We start from the raw sequence: 26005 nt of genomic DNA, 5'->3' as shown, positions 1-26005 counted from the left end.
GGATGATGATTGGGGGGGTGTATTACTCCAGTCGCAGGATGATGATTGGGGGGGGTGTATTACTCCAGTCGCAGGATGATGAATTGGGGGGGGTGTACTACTCCAGTGGCAGGATGATGATTGGGGGGGGGGGGGGGGGGGGAGTATTACTCCAGTCGCAGGATGATGATTGGGGGGGGGTGTATTACTCCAGTCGCAGGATGATGATTGGGGGGGTGTATTACTCCAGTCGCAGGTTGATGATGGGGGGGGGGGGGGGAAGTATTACTCCAGTCGCAGGATGATGATTGGGGGGGGGTGTATTACTCCAGTCGCAGAATGATGATTGGGGGGGGGTATTACTCCAGTCGCAGGATGATGATTGGGGGGGGTGTATTACTCCAGTCGCAGGTTGATGATTGGGGGGGGGGGGGGGGGGAGTATTACTCCAGTCGCAGGATGATGATTGGGGGGGTGTATTACTCCAGTCGCAGAATGATGATTGGGGGGGGTATTACTCCAGTCGCAGGATGATGATTGGGGGGGTGTATTACTCCAGTCGCAGAATGATGATTGGGGGGGTGTATTACTCCAGTCGCAGGATGATGATTGGGGGGGGTGTATTACTCCAGTGGCAGGATGATGATTGGGGGGGGTGTATTACTCCAGTGGCAGGATGATGATTGGGGGGGGGGTGTATTACTTCAGTGGCAGGATGATGATTGTGGGGGGGTGTATTACTCCAGTGGCAGGATGATGATTGTGGGGGGGTGTATTACTCCAGTGGCAGGATGATGATTGGGGGGGGTGTATTACTCCAGTGGCAGGATGATGATTGGGGGGGGTGTACTACTCCAGTGGCAGGATGATGATTGGGGGGGGGGTGTACTACTCCAGTGGCAGGATGATGATTGTGGGGGGGTGTATTACTCCAGTGGCAGGATGATGATTGGGAGGGCGGTGTATTACTCCAGTGGCAGGATGATGATTGTGGGGGGGTGTATTACTCCAGTGGCAGGATGATGATTGGGGGGGGGTGTATTACTCCAGTGGCAGGATGATGATTGGGGGGGGTGTACTACTCCAGTGGCAGGATGATGATTGGGGGGGGTGTATTACTCCAGTGGCAGGATGATGATTAGGGGGGGGTGTATTACTCCAGTGGCAGGATGATGATTGGGGGGGGGGTGTATTACTCCAGTGGCAGGATGATGATTGGGGGGGTGTACTACTCCAGTGGCAGGATGATGATTGTGGGGGGGTGTATTACTCCAGTGGCAGGATGATGATTGGGGGGGGGTGTAGGAGTGGCAGGATGATGATTGGGGGGGGTGTATTACTCCAGTCGCAGGATGATGATTGGGGGGGGTGTATTACTCCAGTCGCAGGATGATGATTGGGGGGGGGGTGTATTACTCCAGTGGCAGGATGATGATTGGGGGGGGGTGTATTGCTCCAGTCCCAGGATGATGATTGGGGGGGTGTATTACTCCAGTCGCAGGATGATGATTGGGGGGGTGTATTACTCCAGTGGCAGGATGATGATTGGGGGGGGGGGGTGTATTACTCCAGTGGCAGGATGATGATTGGGGGGGGGTGTATTACTCCAGTCGCAGGATGATGATTGGGGGGGGGGTGTATTACTCCAGTGGCAGGATGATGATTGGGGGGGGGTGTATTGCTCCAGTCCCAGGATGATGATTGGGGGGGTGTATTACTCCAGTCGCAGGATGATGATTGTGGGGGGGTGTATTACTCCAGTCGCAGGATGATGATTGGGGGGGTGTATTACTCCAGTGGCAGGATGATGATGATGGGGGGGGTATTACTCCAGTCGCAGGCTAACAGGATGGGAGGATACTGGGGTACAGTAACGATCTCGGGGAGTCAGGGCACTTTCCGCCATCTTTTATACATGTCTTACATGAGGTTATTACATGACGCTGGATATTATTGGGCCTTTCCTCAGCTGTGATATAAGGTAGCACCACAAGTCCCAGCTTTACCTCCCAGGTCCCCTCTGTACTTACCGGAGAGTCCTGGAGCCCCGGGCGGCACCGACTGCAGGAGCGGCGCCTCAGCTGCGCTAATAACGTCCCATCAGGAGCGGCGGCGGCTGCGCGGGAGAAAGCGGCGGTGTGAGGTGAAAACGGGCGGGAGATCAGCGGCAGGTGCGACCACCCCGAGGGTGAGGGGAGGACGTCTGCGACCACGGAGGTGAGAGAGCCCCGAGGTAATGGCGGGTAACGTGAGGTCATATCAGATAATGACCAGTAATGTGAGGTAAAATGAGGTAACGGCGAGTAGCGCGAGGTAACGGCGAGTAGCGCGGGGTAAAGGCGAGTAGCGCGGGGTAAAGGCGAGTAGCGCGGGGTAAAGGCGAGTAGCGCGAGGTAACGGCGAGTAGCGCGGGGTAAAGGCGAGTAGCGCGAGGTAACGGCGAGTAGCGCGGGGTAAAGGCGAGTAGCGCGGGGTAAAGGCGAGTAGCGCGAGGTAAAGGCGAGTAGCGCGAGGTAACTGCGAGTAGCGCGGGGTAAAGGCGAGTAGCGCGGGGTAAAGGCGAGTAGCGCGAGGTAACTGCGAGTAGCGCGGGGTAAAGGCAAGTAGCGAGTGGTAAAGACGAGTAGCGCGAGGTAACGGCGAGTAGCGCGAGGTAAAGGCGAGTAGCGCGGGGTAAAGGCGAGTAGCGCGGGGTAAAGGCGAGTAGCGCGAGGTAACTGCGAGTAGCGAGAGGTAACGGCGAGTAGCGCGGGGTAAAGGCGAGTAGCGCGAGGTAAAGACGAGTAGCGCGAGGTAACTGCGAGTAGCGCGGGGTAAAGGCGAGTAGCGCGAGGTAAAGACGAGTAGCGCGAGGTAAAGGCGAGTAGCGCGGGGTAAAGGCGAGTAGCGAGTGGTAAAGGCGAGTAGCGCGGGGTAAAGGCGAGTAGCGCGGGGTAAAGGCGAGTAGCGCGGGGTAAAGGCGAGTAGCGCGAGGTAACTGCGAGTAGCGCGGAGTAACTGCGAGTAGCGCGAGGTAACTGCGAGTAGCGCGGAGTAACTGCGAGTAGCGCGAGGTAACTGCGAGTAGCGCGGGGTAAAGGCGAGTAGCGCGAGGTAAAGGCGAGTAGCGCGAGGTAAAGGCGAGTAGCGCGAGGTAACTGCGAGTAGCGCGGGGTAAAGGCGAGTAGCGCGAGGTAACTGCGAGTAGCGCGGGGTAAAGGCGAGTAGCGCGGGGTAAAGGCGAGTAGCGCGGGGTAACTGCGAGTAGCGCGAGGTAAAGGCGAGTAGCGCGGGGTAAAGGCGAGTAGCGCGAGGTAACTGCGAGTAGCGCGGGGTAACTGCGAGTAGCGCGAGGTAACTGCGAGTAGCGCGAGGTAACTGCGAGTAGCGCGGGGTAAAGGCGAGTAGCGCGGGGTAAAGGCGAGTAGCGCGAGGTAACTGCGAGTAGCGCGGGGTAAAGGCGAGTAGCGCGAGGTAAAGGCGAGTAGCGCGAGGTAAAGGCGAGTAGCGCGGGGTAAAGGCGAGTAGCGAGAGGTAAAGACGAGTAGCGCGAGGTAACTGCGAGTAGCGCGAGGTAAAGGCGAGTAGCGCGAGGTAACTGCGAGTAGCGCGGGGTAAAGGCGAGTAGCGCGAGGTAAAGGCGAGTAGCGCGAGGTAAAGGCGAGTAGCGCGAGGTAACGGCGAGTAGCGCGAGGTAAAGGCGAGTAGCGCGAGGTAACGTCGAGTAGCGCGGGGTAACGGCGAGTAGCGCGAGGTAACGGCGAGTAGCGCGAGAGGTAACGGCGAGTAGCGCGAGAGGTAACGGCGAGTAGCGAGAGGTAATGGCGAGTAGCGAGGGGTAGCGCGGGGTAACTGCGAGTAGCGCGAGGTAAAGGCGAGTAGCGCGAGGTAACTGCGAGTAGCGCGAGGTAACTGCGAGTAGCGCGGGGTAAAGGCGAGTAGCGCGAGGTAAAGGCGAGTAGCGCGAGGTAAAGGCGAGTAGCGCGAGGTAACGGCGAGTAGCGCGAGGTAAAGGCGAGTAGCGCGAGGTAACGTCGAGTAGCGCGGGGTAACGTCGAGTAGCGCGAGGTAACGGCGAGTAGCGAGAGGTAATGGCGAGTAGCGAGGGGTAGCGCCAGGTAAAGGCGAGTAGCGCGGGGTAACGGCGAGTAGCGAGAGGTAATGGCGAGTAGCGAGGGGTAGCGCGGGGTAACGTCGAGTAGCGCGAGGTAACGGCGAGTAGCGCGAGAGGTAACGGCGAGTAGCGAGAGGTAATGGCGAGTAGCGAGGGGTAGCGCGGGGTAACGTCGAGTAGCGCGGGGTAACGTCGAGTAGCGCGAGGTAACGGCGAGTAGCGCGAGAGGTAACGGCGAGTAGCGAGAGGTAATGGCGAGTAGCGAGGGGTAGCGCGGGGTAACGGCGAGTAGCGCGAGAGGTAACGGCGAGTAGCGCGGGGTAAAGGCGGGTAGCGCAGGGTAACGGCTGATTGGTGCCACCAAAATCGCTGATTGGTCGGGGCCGGCCACCGCGACCAATCAGCAGAGCGGGGTTTAAATTTGCCGCCCATATCGATGATTGGTTGCAGCCGCGACCAATCAGCGTCGTATTAGTGAGGACCGGGGAGCGGCGCTGCCTGTGCGGGTACTTCCGCTGCGAGCAGCTGGGAGATGAGCGGCTGCTCGCAGCAGAAGCATCCCGACCGGCGGCGCCGCTCCTCGGTCCTCCGTTCACACTTGCCGTTGGGAGATCATAGCGCTGTTTAAATTAGGCGCCAATCTCGCTGATTGGTCGCGGTCGGCTGGCGGCCGCAACCAATCAGCAGAGCGTTGTTTAAATTTGGCGCTAATCTCGCTGATTGGTCGCGGTCGACTGGCGGCCGCAACCAATCAGCAGAGCGTTGTTTAAATTTGGCGCCAAGCTCGCTGATTGGTCGCGGACGCCAGCCGCGACCAATCAGCACAGCAGTGTTTAAATGTGGCGCCAAAATCGCTGATTGGTCGGGTGTGGAGACCGCGACCAATCAGCACAGCGGTGTTTAAATGTGTCTGCAAGATCGGTGATTGGTCGCGTCCGCTATTTAAATGTGGCGCCCAAATCGGTGATTGGTCGCGGGCAGCGACCGCGGCTGCGACCAATCAGCACAGTGGTGTTTAACTTTTGGTCCAAGATCAGTGATTGGTCGCAGCAAGAGATCGCGACCAATCATCGAATCGTATTGCTGAGGACCGGGTAGCGGAATCGTATTGCTGAGGACCGGGGAGCGGAATCGTATTGGTGAGGACCGGGGAGCGCCGCTGCCTGTGCGGCTACTTCCGCTGCGAGAACCCGGGACATGAGCGACTGCTCGCAGCAGAAGTATCCCGACCCGCAGCGCCGCTCCCCGGTCTTCCCTTCACACCCTAGCCGCATGGATGTCAGCGCCGCTGCCTGGGCGGCTACTTCCGCTGCGAGAACCCGGGACATGAGCGGGCGCTCGCAGCAGAAGTATCCCGACCCGCAGCGGCGCTCCCCGGTCCTCCCTTCACACCCTAGCCACATGGATGTCAGCGCCGCTGCCTGTGCGGCTACTTCCGCTGCGAGAACCCGGGACATGAGCGGGCGCTCGCAGCAGAAGTATCCCGACCCGCAGCGCCACTCCCCGGTCCTCCCTTGACACCCTAGCCGCATGGAGGTCAGCGGCGCCGGCGGTCGGGAGATGAGCGCCTCGCGCCGGTCATCTACCGGCTGCATCGCCGCTGAGCTCCGTCCCGCAGATGAGCCGCTAACGGCCGCCATCTTTTTTCAGAAATCCCGCGGCGCTGATTGGCCGCTGCCGGACCAATGAGCGACGCGGGATTTCCTGGACAGACAGACAGAATAAGACGATTATATATATATTAGATGTGACTGTACACATAAGGCTCTGGTCACACTGGGCAGTAATGATACAGGTTTTGTGTTCATGATTGCAGATGAAGAATCAGCCACATATTACAACAGCGTCAAAGGCTCATTCCTGTTCTGCAGAAGAATATCTGCACGGAAATTCACCTGCGGAGCAGTGCTGCACTGCCGCAGCGCGCTGCCTTATGTTGTAGATTTTGGCTATTGAGCTCAATGGGAACATGGTTTCTCATTGATATTAAAGCGAGGTTTGTTCCAAGAAGATTTGAAGCTTTTTTTTTATGTGGGTTTTAGAGCAAATTCTGCTTCAAAATCATCATCTGAAAATCTCCATGGGATCATCCTCTTGTAGGGAACCTGTTATTAATTGATGCAGCCCAATCCGCCGGCAGAATGAATTGCAGCCCGGCTGCGTGATTGCACCTGGTATATTTATCTCAGAAACATTACATAATACAATTAGTATTATTTTGTTCATTTACATTGTGTGAGTACCAGGGCTGTGGAGTCGGAGTCGTGGAGTCGGTGCTCATTTTGGTGGAGTCTGAGTCGGGTATAAAATGGAGCGACTCCGACTCCTAAAGTATATAATAAATTGGGTGCAGTATTTCAATGCAGTTTGTGGGGAATATTTTTTCATAGGAATTTGGGAAAGTTATGAAATGTCCTATAAATGTCCGTCCTGTTCCTGATCTAAGGCTACATTCACACACAGCGTTTTTGCTGCGTTTTTTGAGGATACGTTTTTCTGCTGCAAAAGCAGATCAGCTTTTTAAAAAACCGCCTCACCTGAAAGGTCTTTGAGCTCATAGATAATGTTTTCAATAGCAAAAGCAGATTAGAAAAACGCCGCACAAACTGACATGCTCTTTCTTTGTGAGGATCCTTTTTTGAGCCCAAAAACGGATCCTCACAAAACGATGTGTCTGAATGTCATATCTTGAAACCCAGAGACACTGCATTTTACTTCCAAAATGGATCCGCAAAAACGCTGTGTGTGAATCATGGCCGTAGCCAGCGAGGGGCAGGGGGGGCAGCTTTCCCCCTCCCTAGGAGCAGGGGTAAGCACCTATCAAAACTCACTTGTTTGCTGCAGTGCTCCCGTCCTGCACCGACTGCAGGGGGCAATCTCTCCTCCTCTGTACTGTCTTCTGCTGTCTTCACCAGAAAGAGGAGGGGTAGGGGTGCCTGCCCTGCACAGGATCCGATTCCTGGGCCCCAAGCTGGAGAAAGTGAAAGTACTACTGCTCATCTCTGTCACAGGAAGGTAACTAATGCTAATATTGTAGGTGATTATTATGTGCTCTCTGTACAATGTCTGTAGCTGTCATCTGTCTATCACACTCTATCCCTCCATCCCTCTATCTGTCCATCCCTTTATCTATCTATCTATCCATCATTATATTCTATCTAAATATCTTGATTATTGTATCATAAAAATGATTAAATGTCTGATGTTTACATTGTACTACAATAAATTTTTCACTTAAATATAAGCAATATATGTGGGAGTCGGTGTAAGGGAAATTGAGGAGTCGGAGTCGCAGGTTTGGCTTACCGACTCCACAGCCCTGATGAGTACAGAGTACAATTCATTACAGATCTTGTACACTTTTCAGTGGCTGCTAATAGACAATGAGCAGATAATTTACTTTACATCGAAATAGGTTCTTCTTTTTAATGAACCTTCTGGTAATGAATACCCATAGTCACATATTACAGTCCAGTGTCAGTGTCTGTGGTTTTATGCTAATTCCCTTATGGACCCATTACACATTATGTCATAGCTTGCAGATTTCTGCAGAACTCCCCTCTCCTCTTTGAAAACACGAGCGCGCCCGGACATACTTACCCCGATACGTCAAAGAACGAGTTCTGGCTTATACGCTTTGAAAAGCTGCAAAATATAGGCCCAACTCAGAGTTGCGGCTAAATTTAGTGACTTTTGGCTTCTTCATGACAGTTTTTCCCTGTTCTGGTTAAATGGGCAGAGCTGCCACGGGACAGGGGCGCACCCCTCTTCATGAATTTGGAGCGCCTGACTCCAGCACAACCACGCCGGTCTAGATGAATCGGGCTCTTCGTGTGCACGTACGTGTATGTTGGCCTTTCTAGAGCTGTCAAACGAACAAGCACTGGAGATGCAGCAACAGAACAAAACTCCTCTACAGATATGAAAATACTTTATTTTGTATCTTATTTTCATTGTAAAGAGAAGGAGATGTCCATACAAAGGTAAAAAGCCAAAATGTACAAAACGCTCAAAAAAAACATTAGAAAAATACCAGAATACATCTGTACAAATGTCAAAATACAGTTCTGAAAGAAAACAAAAACACAAACCTGCATTTGTGTGACCGAGGTCTACTCGTTTAGGTTCTCTGCTTTGTGTACATCTCCACCCCTGAGGGCTCTGCTAGTTCATCATGAGAAATCTAGGACAATAATTCATAATTTATACAGTAAAGTCGTCTAGTAATCCGTGCGGAGGCCGCACTGACAAACGCTCAACGTCTGTGAATCCAAAGAGGTGGGGGGAGGGCAGGCGCGTCGGACACCACCCCCTCGGTTCAGTCCCACCCGTCTGATAATATTTTATCAAAAGTATGAGTATGCGCAAATATAAAACATAGAACAATATAAAATACAATGAAAATCTCAGCAACAAAACAATAAACTCAACAAAAAAAAAATGATATGTTCTATAGATCAAAGGCCTGAATTAGATGGTGTTAAGAGTGAGTACTCGGCCATCACATTCGGCACATTCGGGCTCCACATTTGTACTGATGTCTCCAGTATGCACCTTTTATACAGATCGCTACATCTTATTTTCCTTTGTTGGCCAATAGGAAGTTATCAGACTTGCCACTTCCTTTTCCTTTTTCATATAGAGGCATTAGGCAGGTGAATGAAGTAATCACTACCAAGCACCAACCTAGTGAAAATTGTATAATTTTTGGCGCATCGTAAGAGATGGCATAGATAAAAAGTATGGAATTTGTATGTTTCCAAAGTACGATATTTAGTCATCGCTGCAGGGAGGGCAGATGTAATGAAGGAGCTGGAGAATCCTGACATTGTGCGTGTCCTCGCTACTGATGGCACGGAGATACCAGACTAATATTAGTAAAACCGGTGTGAAATGTTCTATAACCAATGACAACCATTTTTTTCTAAATAAATTCCAATACTGGTGCATTAATTTTCCCACAATCCCATAGTGTCTCTCCTTATAAATTCTTCAGATAATTTAGCAGTTCCCCACGGTATTTCATCCTATTGTACAGTATATAATGTGACTGCATATGGTTTACAATAAAATCAATATTTACAAGGTTTAGAAACTTTTTTTCTTTTTGTCCTAAATTGCATTACTCAGATGATCATGCACCGATGTCCTATTTTTCATTGACCGCAGTAGTCCCCCATCCTTGTGCTTCATAACATGACCAAATATTATCTGTATACACTAAAATTCCTCTTTTTGAATTTTTGGAAATGCCATCTGGTAAAACATGTCCTGAGGTGTGTGCCCTGCGTACAAAATCAAAGGGATGTCTGGCGTGAATCCAGGAGATAAAAACAGATTGTAAACCTGACAAGTTGTATCACTTAGTAATTGTTTTCAATTCTTAGAATCCAGCCTTCAGTATAAAGCATGGAGGTTGTCATGACTATATTCAATTGTGTTTTATAGAAAAAGTGCCACAACTACTAAACATCACACATGTAATAGAGTGCATGTGGTTGTCAGGCGCCTTTACAACCAGAGTAAAAGCCTCCATTCTTTACACTGCAGGCTCCGAGCTAGAGGACGCATCAAATTAGAAACGAGGTTTATGACTCTGACGTCTCATATTTTTATAATTACCGTATTTACAGAATGGATTAATTCCCTTCAATGAAGTAGATTATCCTATTTTAAAGGGTTGCCTGCAATCTGGTTGACAGTGGGAAATGTGAGAAAATATCCATCATTCACCTGTTCCATTCTCGCCCCTGTCTTTGCTTCCTCCCCCCCTTTACATCCAAAGGATGACTGGTTTTAACGTTCTTGTACCATACATGCTAGTATCATCACTGAGGCGAATGGATGGCTATGGTGATCACATACCGATGTGCATGATGTCACTGCAGCAGAAAAGGCAAGAACGGTCCGTATCGGCTCCATGGTGGTGAAGCATTGAACATGCCATAATTGCCTATTTTCTTACATTTCCTGTTAAGTAGTCACATTTTTGTAAACCCTGGACAACACGCTTAAATTTTTATTTTAAACCTGTCTTCTAGGTGTGACCCGCGTAGTATATCATGGTCGGTGAGATGGGCCGCCGTCTACATGTCTGTCTGCTGAGTTATTGGTTATGGGGAACCTTAATTTCCTGTATGGGCAATACACCCACTAATGTTGCTGCAATTCCAGTTAGTTTTTAAAAGCCATTTCTTATTGCCATCCAGTGCGTCTGTTTTACAATAAAAAGTTCAGAAATGCTTAGGAAAAAAAAAATATGAAAGTAAGTGTAATGCAGATGATTCTCCAGGATTAATGCTATGTGCGGCTCACACCGCTTCCATATCACATCCTTGGGTTCAAGCACTTTGTCTCGCGTTTCCTGGCACGGACAAGCTTGAATTAATACTGGCTCATAAAGATCTGGGAAGGCAGAGAGGGGAGAACAATTAATACTGATAAAGGCGCCGAGTTCAGTCGTTAAGGACACTTTATACCTCCCCTCCCCAAATGAGATGTATTCCATCAAAGAGACCACGTAATAGTGTGGAGCGAGTCTAGTAGAAGCCCAGGTGCGGCTGTACGTGGGTGTTGGCGTGTCGAGGAACATTTGGATTAGGGTATAGGTTTGCATTCGGTGAACTCCAGTAAGATGAGGTTGCACCAAAGAAGCCAGATGACGTGACCGGCATCGATGAGGGGTGTGAAGGGACAAAGTTAACCTTCTGCGGGTGAGTGTGGTAGGTTGGCATGTACGAGAACTCCGATGGGTATTTGTAGACAGACGTCTCGGTGGGATGAGGCTGCAGCGCTTGAGCAATGCCGTGAAAGTCAAATTTGTAAGCGTAACGCTTCCCGTGGACTTTGGTCATAATGTTTTTGTCGTAGTAATATCTCAGTGCCCGGCTCAACTTGTCATAGTTCATGTTGGGCTTGCTTTTCCTTTCGCCCCATCTCCGTGCCACCTCGTCCGGATCCGTCATTTTAAATTCTCCATTTGTGCCCTCCCAGGTAATGCAGCTGGCGTTGGCACTGTCCGACAGCAATTCGAGAAGAAACTGCCACAGCTGGATCTGACCACTCCCTGCAAGAAATGGAAGAAATGAGTAAGATGGTAGAAAAAAAAACTTTCCGAGGTGTCACGTCAGTAAGGATCAGTCACATTAATAATATCCTGATGGGGTGATCTGACAGTGCTCCGGACTACCGTGTAGAAACTGAGAAGATAAAGGGTCTGTGATCCCCCACAATTGTTTTACTTCCTCCAAAAAGTACTGAATAAAATGATATTAATCTTTTATTTGACTAGTTGTCTAGGATGACAGTAATGATGACCTTAGGATAGGTCTTCATCATCAGAATGTTGGGGGCTCAACAGCTGGCACCCCCACTAATCAGCCAGTAGAAGGTCCTACTGAAGATGGAGTTATGGATCCAGAGCACCACAACTCCGTACAATCTGTATATAAACGAAAAAGACTGACCGTCACTTCCAAAACAGAAAATAGGTGTGCACAGGTGCTTACTAAGAGAAGCCATCTCCATATATAACTAACAAATAAAGCAGCTCTCTGTAAAGCTAAGTATACAGACATGAAATATATGAATTGCATTACTGCTCAAGAAAATAGAAATAATTGAGAAATCTTAGCGCATAAATAAATAGCACATCGGTAGGTTCCTGGCAGCGAGAAACGCCTTACCCTGGCTGCCAGGTATACATGAATTTGCCAATTTTTGCGCTAAGATTTCTCAATTATTTCTATTTTGTAGAGCAGTAATGCGATTAAAATTTTACTTCATGTTTGCAAATTTAGTGTTACAGAGTGCTACTTTATTTTTTAGTCCGTACAATATGTAGTTGCTTTTCTTGGGTATTGTAGCTAGGCTCCTATTCACTTCAATAGGAACTGAAGTGCGGGAGACATGGCCACTATACTGTGCTTGGAGCTGTGATGTTACAACATCCTACATGATTTATTTCTGGCTGTGGGGATACCTATAATTGACATATATATCAACCTAGCTATGGCTGCTAGAAGAAATGGGCTCAGTAGGGGTCAGTGTAAGGTTTTGGCTAATGCATGTCGTGGATGTGTATCACACGGGTGCAGGTGAAGAATGAATTTACTGATGATAACGGTTAGATAAAGACAGTAAGTAAATTCTGTAAGGTGATTTTTGACATCAGATGATGGGGAAACCATGTTCTGGACCATGCAGCGTTGTTATATAAGAATCTCAGATTCTTATAATTGTAATATTGTCATAATCTGCCGCATGTTTCCACCATAGATCTGCAGTGGAAGCTACAGTAACTATATCAGAAACAGAAAGGAGCAACAAAGTAATTATTCTAATTAGTGAGTTTGTGGTCATGTTTTATTTAGGAACTTCCTATTTATTTATTGTGTGTTTTTTATACTATCGGATAACATTTGAGAACCATATAACACCTGAGAAGATTTTATAATCTAGTAAATACTGACTGGGGTGGGTACTAATGTATTCTCACCTGGATTAGCCAGCCTGCTGCTTGTGGGACCCAGAATTTGATAGGGATCTAAAAGGAAGAACAAATATATGAATGCACACCACCAACCATTCTTCTAGAAACATGTTCGGTGGGCTCGCTAATAAGTGACCATCATAGGAAACATCAGATTATTTCTATGTGCTAAGTTATGTCTGGTAGTGGACAGAAACATTGTAAAGGGGTCTGTCATCTTGCTTATGCTCCCCAATCTAACAGCCACATAAAGGAGGGACAGAGACCCTGAGAACAGAAGTCTCTGTTTTATCCGCTGCAGCTCTGCTAGTCCTCTCAATGGTGAGCTCATTCTCGCCCACCTCTGTTCTCGATTGACAGTTTTCTGCATATACTTGGCATAGGCAGCCTGCTATCAATTAACTGAAGGGTGTTTGAGGACTTCTTAAGGATTACATACATTAGAGGCTGCAGCAGATGCATTATCAAAACTACAGCAAGAAGCCCTGTAGGTGACCAAGCACTGGCTCAGGGTTTTTGCCCCTCTTCTTTTGCTGCCTTCAGATAGGCAAGGATAAGCCTAATGATTGACCCGCCTTTCAGGGAAACCTTTTAGATGATTTTTGCTTTCGAAGCTCCGCAAGTGCCTTAAAAGTTCTTTCTGCGGTCTGCAAAGGCGTCCATAGTATGCGCAGCACATGTGTCATACTGCTAACAATGAAGCTGACTGTGTACTGGCATCATATCCCGATTACATCCGTCCAATCCAGCAGGTGTAAATGCTGCGGTCTCAAGCTTCCCTTACTGAATACCCTTATTGACTTCCATGGGAACATCAAAGCCCGGCCTCAGGTTGGTCAATAAAACTACGTAGGTTTGGGCCGAAGCTCCTCAGCGCAATGACAAGTAGTTGTATGTCCAGAATATATGGGAAGAGCATGTGGATGTTACTTTGAGATTACCTGGCTGAGGGCGTTGTTGTTCTGCCGTCTTGTTCACATTTTGGGTGCCTCCAACAGGGGGACCTGTGACATAACATAGAAATCAGACAATTAAACTGTGCAGGAGTCACAAGGTACTTCTATATTTATATGCTTTTTGTTCGGGGCTTGGTATTGATGGCCCATCTCTAGATGGATGAAGCTGTGCTTGGTAAAGAAGGTAGGGGGTGATGCAATGAAATGATCGGTGTGGGTGTTGCGAGTTGGCAAGATGATGAGATCATCATTGTCAAAGTCCTGGAAAACCCCTTTAATCCAGCATTCCCACCAATCAACTGATATCTTCTCTGGCAGCGGCAGGACATAAGTGTGGCGCCCCTGAGGGTTCGGTCGCCACAGAGGTACTGCATCTCACCCAGAGGTGTGGTGTCTCACTCTCAGGTAAGGAAGGAGTACAGCTCAGGACCCTAACACCACATCCACTACACCACATTTCAGAGGGCAGGGCGAGATTGCTCCTACGGGAGAGCACAAGTGTCCCTGATCCCTGGCTGGAGTACGGGGGAACCACAGTAAGGGGGAACCATGTAGTGGGTGTGGGTGGAGGATGTAGATCAGGGGAGCACATGAAAGGAAGTGGTATAATAGAGGGAACCATTTTAGGAAGACAAGCCAGTCAGGAGAGGAGAAGTGACAGGAGCAGAGGCTCTGTACGAGCTCTGCTCCGGAGGCGGACCTGGACAGTGAGGCCCAAGTCTGAGAGGAGAGGGAGTAGGAAGGCTCCAGGAACAGAAGGGATCCCAGGGGTACGGGCAGTGCTGGAAGCCACCCGTACGCCCGAATCTACCGGGAGGTGGAGGGGTCAGGCCACACAAAGGGAACAAAGTCCCTCAACTAGTAGAAGATTGCAAGTCTCAGCTAGAAACCGGAGGCTGCAGAACTTTGTCCTGTAGCCACAAGTCCACGCCAGTCTCACCGAGAAGGTAGCCATATAGGACCCAGGGGACGGAACATACGTCGCCCGCCAAGGCCCGCGGGTACCGGATTGGAGTCACTAGGTGTGAGGTGCAGGGAAAAGGCCAGAGAAAGGACACAGAAGGGGGTCCTGCTAAGTACTCCAGAGATATCTGAGGGTGGACTGAACCCCTTACTGAGTGAGCACAGCACAATGAGGGAGATTACTTTGGCGCCTGTAATCTGGACTGCAATAACTGTGAGTAAAGACCCTGGGACTGCACCACCTTGTCTCTGTGTTTCTTGCCGCGCCATCACTCCCTGCACTACGGCGCCCAGTACAACCACTATCATCCACACACTGCCCTGAAGCTAACTCTTCCTGTGGGAGTTGTACCATCACTGCTGCAAAACCACCAGCTTCAGAGGATTGTTCCGCAGCGGCGGCCTCCATTAGCCGCCTTCCACAGGTGGCGTAGTCGGACATTAAAACCTATACATATAAATTCCCCTTAGATTGACCGCCCTGGGTCACGGACCCCCAGCATCTACCGGCCTGGCACCGGGTACTCCACGGCCCAGGGGGCGCGTCATAAGCAATGTACATAGTGGAACACCACAGCTTCATATATTGTTTAGTGACTGCTGCCATATTCTGCGGATCAGCGCTTATTCACTTGTTGACGGGGTGCCGGATCCCCGCCAATCTCATAATCAGTACTTATCCCGAGGATGGGTCATCAATATGATACCATTTTGAGGTTCACTTACTTTTCGTGACAGAAGAGTTGACGTTATTTCCCCACCCAGATCTCCGGACAGCATCATAGGAAGGATCTGTTGGGAGGGATAAATGATGATGATGATGATGAGACGACTTTGCTGGATTAGGCCGTGTTTATAGATAACATTTTATATGTTTCCAATGAACACAAATAATTTTTATAGATTTTAAAATATTTAGATTTGAGAGTCCTCAGCGGTTGATACCTTTTAATGGCTAACTGAAAAGATGGTAACAAGTTGCAAGCTTTCCAGACTTTAGATATAGATTATAGATTTTACAAATTTTCATTAGCGATCTAAAGCTTTTGGAATAGGGATAATCATTTCCATTTATAAATCGGCAGCACTTTACAATTCAGAACATGAATAGAAAGGACAAGAAAATAAACATCTTATGAAGTCCTAGTTGAATTAAAATGTAGCTGCATAATACACAAATATGGGAAAAATTGCAAATATATAAAAGCCTGCACTATCCAGGGTCTGGAGAGCTTCCTTCATGTCCTTGTCCCTCACCATGTCAAGACGTTGGGCTTCCTTGAAGTGTAGAAAATTAGTTTTTGCATTTGTTACTTATTACCTAAAGTTAAAAATGTTGTAGTAAGTTCCAATCTACAATCTCTTTTCCAACATTTTATTTATTTTGAGACCCCCCAATATGCAACCCAGTCTCTGACTTCTTTCAGGTTCTTTTAAATCAAGACATATGAGCGAGTAATAAAGATAAAAGTTGCAAAAGGCTAATGTATTACTAAATGATGAACTTTGTGAATTTTAAATGAGAACCTCAGACTTTACTGTAACCTGATGGAAGGATCCCCGGTCTTTTTCATCACTTTCTCACCACCGTGTAAGACTGAACGAGAGCTGCGTCCTTCTGGTGACCAGACTGTATGTTTCTCCTTGGCTGGGGACTGATGACATAGACTAATGTCTTTAAATTATGTCTGGTTGCCACAATAGTCTCTTTTATCCAGAAATGAGTTAGTTAATGGGGACGGAAAATTGCCAGAGTAGACTGGAGATGCGATGCCAAGGACTCAGACACCACCCACGTAAATAGTGAGCGTTTTAAGAAAATAAAGTTTTAGCCTGACACAGCCAGGGAAGGCAGCCAAACTCGGTGGAAAAGTCAGCTTCTAGTGTCTGCAATGGAGGAACGTGCCGCGCACAGAAGAGATGTGGGATTTTACGTCTCCCCGGAAACATTACGTGTTCCATTAACAGAAATGAACATTTCAGATCTCTCGTCATCTGTTTCTAATTCCTGCAAATGTGTAACATTACGCTTCCAAGAGATATGTTTTGAAATACGGCGGTCCGCACCAGAGCGGTCCTTCTTGTTTTGAGGCCCCTTTTGTCATAGGCGAGGGTTGAGTCAGTACGGTTTATGACCAATAGATGGCGCTACATTTTAGCTTCTTTCTTATTGGAAGTCCTGAACCTAAACTCGCTGCTTATCTGATTTGTATTATTTGGAACATATTATTTATTTTGGATGGGGGGATGTTTGAACAGTAAAATACTTTTCATCCTGGAGGTGTTGAAAAGTGATGAAGATGCCTGCTCGGGTATATAACACATTTGTAAATTTTAAAGTAAAAGTCTCTCTTCAGCCTGAATGAGATAGATGACAGCCTGAATATTTCATAGATGTAGGGTATAATGCAGAACTGAGCAATGGGCTTGTGGGAGAGATTACTATTCTGTAAAGCCACAGCCACCACAAACTGCAGACTTTTATCTGACACTTATTGCATGTAATATCCAGGGTTATTATATAATAATGCCATAATTGACAAAAAAAACATGTAAATGGATGTGCTCTCATGGCATCTAGATGCTGATGTACCCATTGAATTTTTGAAACCTCTTCATTGGCGTATTTTTCTATATAATATATACACACCATTGAACTATCAAATACAAGTCACCTGAAGAATGTTTTATAAGAAGCTTAAAAATACTCCACGTATGCTCAGCAAGTCCTTTCGACATTGCAGTGCATATGTTACTACTTTTTAGCACTTTATATGTGCTTTTTCGAAGAAAAACTGTTATCGTGTCTACATATCCCTTACCATGGGGCACTCACTGGACAGGGTTAACTTGTGCTTTTCAATTAAATTCTATATTTGCTGAAAGCAGTAAATCATGAAAAAAAAAGTCTGCAATTTATTTGCTTTATGTTTTTACTAGCACTTTGTAGTCCCCTTCAAGATTGTTGTAGCCTTTTTCTGCTAAGTAACTGGATTGAGACCTCTTCCCAACATACACTTCTTCCTTAGACTCTGTTCACATGTCCAGTTGTGGCACATCCAGCATTAAAAAAAAAACGAAAAGACAACTGATTCAGTTAGAAACTGAGCAATAACTGCTGCGCACTTTTAGTTTGCTTATTTCCCATAGACTTCAATTGTTGTTGCTATCTAGTTTTTTTTTTGGGGGGGGCAGGCTTTGTTTTGTTTTTTTTGATCCATCTAAAAAACAAATTGCTGTCAAACAGGATACATTTTAGGAAATTTCAGTTCTCATTGAAATGAATGGCTTCTGTGCAGCATTTCACTTCCATTTTTTGTCATTCCAAACCGTATCTAAAAACTGAAATAACTACTGGACATGTGAACGTAGTCTTAAAGAGGTAGTCCAGTGAAAACAAGTTATCATCTATCATGTAGATAGGAGAAAGCTTGTTTTCACCAGAAAACCCCTTTATAAATGTATAATGGAGCAGACTGGTTTTGAGCTAAGTTCTCGCAGTTGAGGATTTCCTATAGAGTACCACGTCTGATGTACATATGGCCTCTTCTATATAGATAACTGGTTACAGTGTATCAGCACAGGTAAAACAATTTTTGTAAGAATAATCCTCAAATTAATTTTGGAGGCTGGAATTTTTCCACTGCAGACAACTTAGAAATGGCGAAAAATGAAAGTACAAAGGCGCGGTTCATCATGGTGTTTACGGCAGAATTCTGGCATTCAGACACCCTTCAAGTCTCAAAAAATTTTTGAGCAAAATATGGGGCTCTTGGAGTTTTCACGACTGTTTGAGGAATCTCCATCAAAGTGGGTGAAGCTGGTGAGGGCCAGGACGGGCACGTCAAATTCATTTAGTGGTGGCATTCCTTATACCAGAAACGCTACTAATATTCCTGGCGAGGCGCATGGAGGCTTATGCCACTGATAAAATGCTCTTAATACATTAACTGCCGTGTGCTTCTTTCATGAATTGGTTGATTATGACACGCCTATCATTTAGACTGATGTTCCAAAAGCCAGTCTTAAATGAATAATCTGTTAGAAAGTTGCAGGACTTCTCATTTCATACATTGAAGAAGCTCAATTTACATAGATGTTTGACTTATTGCAGACAAATTTTGTGCTGTCTTGACGCGTGCCGTTCTCTTGACGCGTGGCGTACTCTTGACGCGTGCCGTCGGCTGTGTGCACAGTGAACAAGGGTCATTGGCTTAGTATTATATATTCACCAATTATTATTTCTGATATGTCGACACTATCACTTCTAGTGATTTGGTAAGCTGTAGCCCAATTTCTGGTTGCGTCACGAGGCCACCCAAGAACCTGTATTGGGCAAGCGACATACTGTTGGCAGGAGCGTGGTTCCCTTTAGAGCCACTGTTCTGCTAACGCTAGAATATATTTTAGTTAGGGGGAGATGAATGGAGCCTCTGTGTTTTACAACCAGCTCTCACTGAACTGTTTCCATATGTTGGGCGATGTAATTCTATAATAAATAAAGAGAAAATCTCCAATCCTCGTTTTCACTTTGAATTTTAAATCTCGGCAGAAACAAAACCCGTATATATTAAGATGTACCCTTTCTGAAATGTATAGGGCAACCTATCCCCTGTGTGTTCATTCACAATCACTTGGTGTCAGAGTTTTTAATGGAAAAGCGTAAATAATCTTTTGTGATGCTCACATTCAGGATTTCCACATCTGCTTGCTGTCAGCGGATGAGAAAACTCTTGTTTGGGGTAAGGCCACACGAAGCGGGCTATTAAGCAATTATTCGATTTTGGAATATATATGGGACTTTGGGAAGCTGTTTCACCCACAAAACCATGAGGCTAATTGGTATGGCCGAATGATTTTCCGGCAAAAAAGCAGTTTGCCTGCAATATTAAATAATTGTTTGATAATAATTGAAAAATTTTGCGGCACTTGGGATCTGAACTCTGTCTGTCCCTACCCTTAGATACCAATGCTAAAAGCCTGTACAGGCCTAGCACAGCTGAGCTTTGTTAGCATTGTATTCATTCCTCTATGATCTAGGGGTCCTGGGTCCATGATATGTGGCTCGCAGCTGTGTGCCAGCTTGGTGTATTAGCACCACGTCTAACAAACTGGTATGACGAGCAGGTATCCAGATGGTTTTTTTTGTGAGTAGCTACAGTGTGACATCTGTGGGAAAGCTTTGGCTGTTATTATACCGGTATTGGGGAGTTTGTGTGTCACTACTGGGGGGGGGGGGGAGGAGGCACTGCGTGTCAATGCTCTATGGGCTCTGGATGTGGCTCCCAACCCTCTCTCAACGCTAAATGTGGCTTCAAGGTAAGAAAGGTTGGGGCCACTGAGTTAAACTGTCTAAAGTCTAGTCTGATACATTGTTGCAAACATTTACCTTATTTTTTGGACCATAAGACGCACTTTTTTCCTCCAAAATTTTGGAGGAAAGTAGGGGGTGCCCATGGGCGTGGGGAGCATTGAATGTTAATTTTCCTTAATAGCGCGCACACTGTACTTGCAGCGCGGCTCCTTGCATGTATGGCCTCCTTCATCCCTCTTCCTGGTATGTATGGTCCCCCTCATCCCTCTTCATGGTATGTATGACCCCCCCTCATCCCTCCATCCTGGTATGCTTGGCACCCCCTGATCCCCATCACGCTGCACACAAAAAAATAAACAATTATACTCACCTCATCTCTGCACCACCGCTGCGTCCTGCTCTGCTGCCGACAGGGTTCTCACTGTGTGAACCGCGCATGGCGTCACTGCCATGCGTCCTCACTCTGTGAGATGCTGTGCCGGAATAGTCACTGATCCCCACGCCGGGACTGTGTGCGGGGGGAGCAGTGACCATTCACTCTCCTTAATAGCGCGCACGCTGTACCCGCCGCACGGCTCCTACAGCAGCTCTGCGGTCTGTGTGCCCTCTATCAGAGACCATGAATATTCACTACAACCCACTCCTGCGCTGCGGATATCATATCAGGATGGGGATGGGGGCCACGTATAACAGGAAGGAGGATACCATATATACCAGGATGGGGGATATTAACAGAATTGGGGGACATTACCCCTATAACCGTGTCAGCAGCAGACCCCCTTCCCTTTAACAGGACATCATGACCACATTTTTTGCTTTAATTTTTTTGCCTATTTTCCTCCTCTAAAACCTAGGTGCGTCTTATAGTCCGTAACAGAGAATTTGGCAATTAGAAGCAATTTTTGTATTAATTTTTGACTGTATCTACGCCTGCAAGAAGTTTGTTCTAGATCTTTTATAAGGCCTGTAATTTCATATAATGTGCGTTCTTGGTCATTAAAATAATGGGAATGAAAGTACATGTGATTAACATCAAAGATTATATATAATTGTAGTAAATGTAACCATGTATTACTGAATGTTAAAATAAAAAAAAAGCAATTTTCACACGTTCAACATTCACAGCCTCAGTGCCGACCCATGATGTCCAGACCAGACAGGGGTCTCCTGACCCCATCCGAACAGCTTCATAGTCATATGAGTCATGTCAAGACCCGCGATCGGTCCATCCATCCTTCACAGTACTCGGACCACAGTACCTATATCTGTTAATCTGGCCCTGAATGTGCATATGATGAACGGGTGTCCTGGTTCTGTAATACCGGAGGAGGGGGGTTCCCTACTTTTATATATATAATATATATATATATATATATATATATATATATATATATATATATATATATATATATATATATAACAAAAGTTCATGAAACGAGATCTTGGAGCAGATTTATTGGATTGCTGGCAATCGCTGATCCAGGATTTGTTTTAAAGAATGGAGAATCAAACCCAACCAGCTGTAAGATTGGTATACACTTCATAAAATAATGGTTCTTTTACTTGGAAAAAAAGGATAGATAATCATTACTTAGAACGTGTCCCAGACAGGCTGTCAGATTTAATTCCACACGCTGGAGTCGGACTCTGGGACAGGCAGAACTGGGAGGGTCCCTTGTGAGTTAAGTTTCCTGCCTCCCCCCTAACTTTAACACAACCGGTCTTTGTTTTCAGCTTCCCGTGAAAAAACACAGTGGCCAGCCGCTGAGGTGGGTCAGCAAGTGAAATCAGACAAAACATTAGCTGTGGAATTTCAAAGGAAAACAATTAAAATTGAGAGAGAAAAAACTATGCAAACAAGAAGAGGGATACGGAAAAAGGGATGGGGGACGATTGCAACATTGTATCAAGTCATAATGGGGTGCAATAAGAGGGAGGGTGGGGGTCATGCCAAAGTAAATATGTTCATTCATGTTTGGGTGGAATGAAAACCAAAATTGTAAACCATGAACAAGTCTAAAATTCTGAGCGGCTGAAGCTAACCTGAACGAAAGGAGATTGATTAACTTGCAAGTTAGGAATGGGTGTCAGTGATGTCATCATGCCTGAACATATCAAGTATGATGTCACCTAAGGACTACGTACTATAGACTTTTCACAGCTGACACAACACCCTGTGGTCTATAATCATTTGGGTAAGATGGTAAATGGATTGTCCTTTTAAGCCGAGTTTAGACAGTCAAATGTCTGCAAATTGTGGACATGACTGGCTCCGTGTGCTTGTCCACTGTTCTGTAAATTGGATCAGAATAGCGCATGTTTTGTTTTTTGTTTTTTTTTCCTTATTGTGGAAAATCAGCTGTATACATAGGCTATAATGGGTCTATGTGTGGTTCGTGGCTCACATCTGTGTATACATAGGCTATAATGGGTCTATGTGTGGTTCGTGGCTCACATCTGTGTATACATAGGCTATAATGGGTCTATATGTGGTTCGTGGCTCACATCTGTGTATACATAGGTTATAATGGGTCTATGTGTGGTTTGTGGCTCACATCTGCTGTATACATAGGCTATAATGGGTCTATGTGTGGTTCGTGGCTCACATCTGTGTATACATAGGCTATAATGGGTCTATGTGTGGTTCATGGCTCACATCTGTGTATACATAGGCTATAATGGGTCTATGTGTGGTTCGTGGCTCACATCTGTGTATACATAGGCTATAACGGGTCTATGTGTGGTTCGTGGCTCACATCTGTGTATACATAGGTTATAATGGGTCTATGTGTGGTTCGTGGCTCACATCTGTGTATACATAGGCTATAATGGATCTATGTGTGGTTCGTGGCTCACATCTGTGTATACATAGGCTATAATGGGTCTATGTGTGGTTCGTGGCTCACATCTGTGTATACATAGGCTATAATGGGTCTATGTGTGGTTCGTGGCTCACATCTGTGTATGCATAGGCTATAATGGGTCTATGTGTGGTTCGTGGCTCACATCTGTGTATACATAGGCTATAATGGGTCTATGTGTGGTTCGTGGCTCACATCTGTGTATACATAGGCTATAATGGGTCTATGTGTGGTTCGTGGCTCACATCTGTGTATACATAGGCTATAATGGGTCTATGTGTGGTTCGTGGCTCACATCTGTGTATACATAGGCTATAATGGGTCTATGTGTGGTTCGTGGCTCACATCTGTGTATACATAGGCTATAATGGGTCTATGTGTGGTTCGTGGCTCACATCTGTGTATACATAGGCTATAATGGGTCTATGTGTGGTTCGTGGCTCACATCTGCTGTATACATAGGCTATAATGGGTCTATGTGTGGTTCGTGGCTCACATCTGTGTATACATAGGCTATAATGGGTCTATGTGGTTCGTGGCTCACATCTGTGTATACATAGGCTATAATGGGTCTATGTGTGGTTCGTGGCTCACATCTGTGTATACATAGGCTATAATGGGTCTATGTGTGGTTCGTGGCTCACATCTGTGTATACATAGGCTATAATGGGTCTATATGTGGTTCGTGGCTCACATCTGTGTATACATAGGTTATAATGGGTCTATGTGTGGTTTGTGGCTCACATCTGCTGTATACATAGGCTATAATGGGTCTATGTGTGGTTCGTGGCTCACATCTGTGTATACATAGGCTATAATGGGTCTATGTGTGGTTCATGGCTCACATCTGTGTATACATAGGCTATAATGGGTCTATGTGTGGTTCGTGGCTCACATCTGTGTATACATAGGCTATAACGGGTCTATGTGTGGTTCGTGGCTCACATCTGTGTATACATAGGTTATAATGGGTCTATGTGTGGTTCGTGGCTCACATCTGTGTATACATAGGCTATAATGGATCTATGTGTGGTTCGTGGCTCACATCTGTGTATACATAGGCTATAATGGGTCTATGTGTGGTTCGTGGCTCACATCTGTGTATACATAGGCTATAATGGGTCTATGTGTGGTTCGTGGCTCACATCTGTGTATGCATAGGCTATAATGGGTCTATGTGTGGTTCGTGGCTCACATCTGTGTATACATAGGCTATAATGGGTCTATGTGTGGTTCGTGGCTCACATCTGTGTATACATAGGCTATAATGGGTCTATGTGTGGTTCGTGGCTCACATCTGTGTATACATAGGCTATAATGGGTCTATGTGTGGTTCGTGGCTCACATCTGTGTATACATAGGCTATAATGGGTCTATGTGTGGTTCGTGGCTCACATCTGTGTATACATAGGCTATAATGGGTCTATGTGTGGTTCGTGGCTCACATCTGTGTATACATAGGCTATAATGGGTCTATGTGTGGTTCGTGGCTCACATCTGCTGTATACATAGGCTATAATGGGTCTATGTGTGGTTCGTGGCTCACATCTGTGTATACATAGGCTATAATGGGTCTATGTGTGGTTCGTGGCTCACATCTGTGTATACATAGGCTATAATGGGTCTATGTGTGGTTCGTGGCTCACATCTGTGTATACATAGGCTATAATGGGTCTATGTGGTTCGTGGCTCACATCTGTGTATACATAGGCTATAATGGGTCTATGTGTGGTTCGTGGCTCACATCTGTGTATACATAGGCTATAACGGGTCTATGTGTGGTTCGTGGCTCACATCTGTGTATACATAGGTTATAATGGGTCTATGTGTGGTTCGTGGCTCACATCTGTACAGATCTTTACTTTTTGGCTACATTCACTCATCGCTTTCCATTTTTGCATCCGTTAAAGATGAACCTTCTCAGAGGAACTCCCTGATGTAAAGCCGCTATAATGTGGCCGCTACTAGTTTCAGCCCAGTCTGTTCTTTTAAAAATGGAAATCAACCTTACGCTAATTGTGTTATGTGTAACAGTTGATGAGAACAAAGCTTCTATATTCTGATAGTCCTGGGATATACAATTTAAGAGTTTCTTGTGTTTCAGTAATTTTATTAACAATTTTTAAATCATTGGAAAAGAGAGGAAAGGGACAAGGAAATGAAAAGGGAAGGGAACAGTAACATACTAACAAGCGTTAGAAGAATTTAGAATACAGGATCAACATATATCATATTACAAATCAGCAGTTGGTTAAGGACAGATATAAGTTAAAAATCAATTTGTGCAAAATAATTTGAGTAATCAGATTAACCTAACCTATCAAGGTTTAAAGTAAATATAAAAGAACTTAATTGACTATTGGGATATTTCCAGCCAACGGTCCCATTTTTTAGTGTATCTATTAAAACAGTTATTTGCTATAGGAAATTTATAATCCTAGATTCGGTGAAGATTGATCTTCTCTAGAATGTCTGAGAAAAGAGGAGTTTCGTTACTTTTCCAATGTAAAGCAATAGCGTTCTTTACAACCAAAAAAGATATGTATTATTAAAGATCTAAACGAAGGTTCGATGATTTTTTTTTTCTATTCCTATGGAAAGCAAAACTAACTGTGGAGATATAGTTACTTTATTATGAGAAATTACTTTTATAAGATCGAATATTTGAATCCATAAGGGTTTAATTTTTGGACACTTCAATTTTAAGAGTTTCTTGGTGACAATAAGTCTCTCTCCACGCATCTAGTACATCGGGGGCTCTTTGGCCTCAATCTGTAAACCGTGGAATCTGCTATGAAGCATCAGGCAAAAATGTACATTACCGAAAGTAGTGATTCCACCCACCCATAGACGAGTCTGCCAAACCTCAGGATATTGATAAAGCAGGTACAGCGCAAATAGCGGCCCGCGGAATGCAAACTCCTGTGAAGAGTGTTATTTCCAGGGTAAAAATAACATCTCCGATGACTGTATACCGTGACCTCACTTTTTCCTTCTGCTCTTACACATAGGGTGTCTGTGAGCCAGTTCTGTGGATCATGGAGCGCGTTCATTGCCGGCAGGGTCAGATATTGTAAGCCTTCGGTGGCAGGTCTCATAGTAATCGTGACTTGCGTTTCTATGTTGTGTAAGTGATTGCGCGGCTAGGACGGTGTGAAATTCTGCAGATTGGGTGCTGGCTATAAAGTATTATAGGAAGACACTTTTATTTAAAGGGATATTCTATCTATGGGATAGGAAATAACTTGATGATCGCTGGGGGTCCGACCGCTGGTCCTGATACAAGGGTTATTTTAACTTTTAACGTTTTCTCAGCCAATAACACTATTGAGTTTTCACTGTTTTGAA

General features: G+C 46.1%; 1 protein-coding gene across 3 annotated transcripts in view; it reads right to left on the bottom strand.

Annotated features, from left to right (window-relative positions):
* Positions 1–7986: 7986 nt before the first annotated feature.
* Positions 7987–26005, bottom strand: part of FLI1 (Fli-1 proto-oncogene, ETS transcription factor) — a 111791-nt gene continuing 93772 nt past the window's right edge. For all 3 annotated transcript variants that reach the window (XM_073657434.1, XM_073657433.1, XM_073657435.1), the window contains exons 6-9: positions 15209–15274; positions 13505–13567; positions 12570–12617; positions 7987–11138 (exon numbers count right to left, since the gene is read on the bottom strand). In XM_073657434.1, coding sequence (XP_073513535.1) covers positions 10612–11138; positions 12570–12617; positions 13505–13567; positions 15209–15274 — 704 coding nt within the window. In that variant the 3' untranslated portion in view covers positions 7987–10611. The remainder of the gene's footprint in view (positions 11139–12569; positions 12618–13504; positions 13568–15208; positions 15275–26005) is intronic.

Source organism: Phyllobates terribilis, unplaced genomic scaffold (assembly GCF_046119375.1).
Source record: "Phyllobates terribilis strain yellow unplaced genomic scaffold, ASM4611937v1 Scaffold_12__6_contigs__length_324123572, whole genome shotgun sequence".
Lineage (NCBI taxonomy): Eukaryota > Metazoa > Chordata > Amphibia > Anura > Dendrobatidae > Phyllobates > Phyllobates terribilis.
Note: the sequence above shows the minus strand (reverse complement) of the source record. Positions and strands in the feature narration are given on the sequence as shown.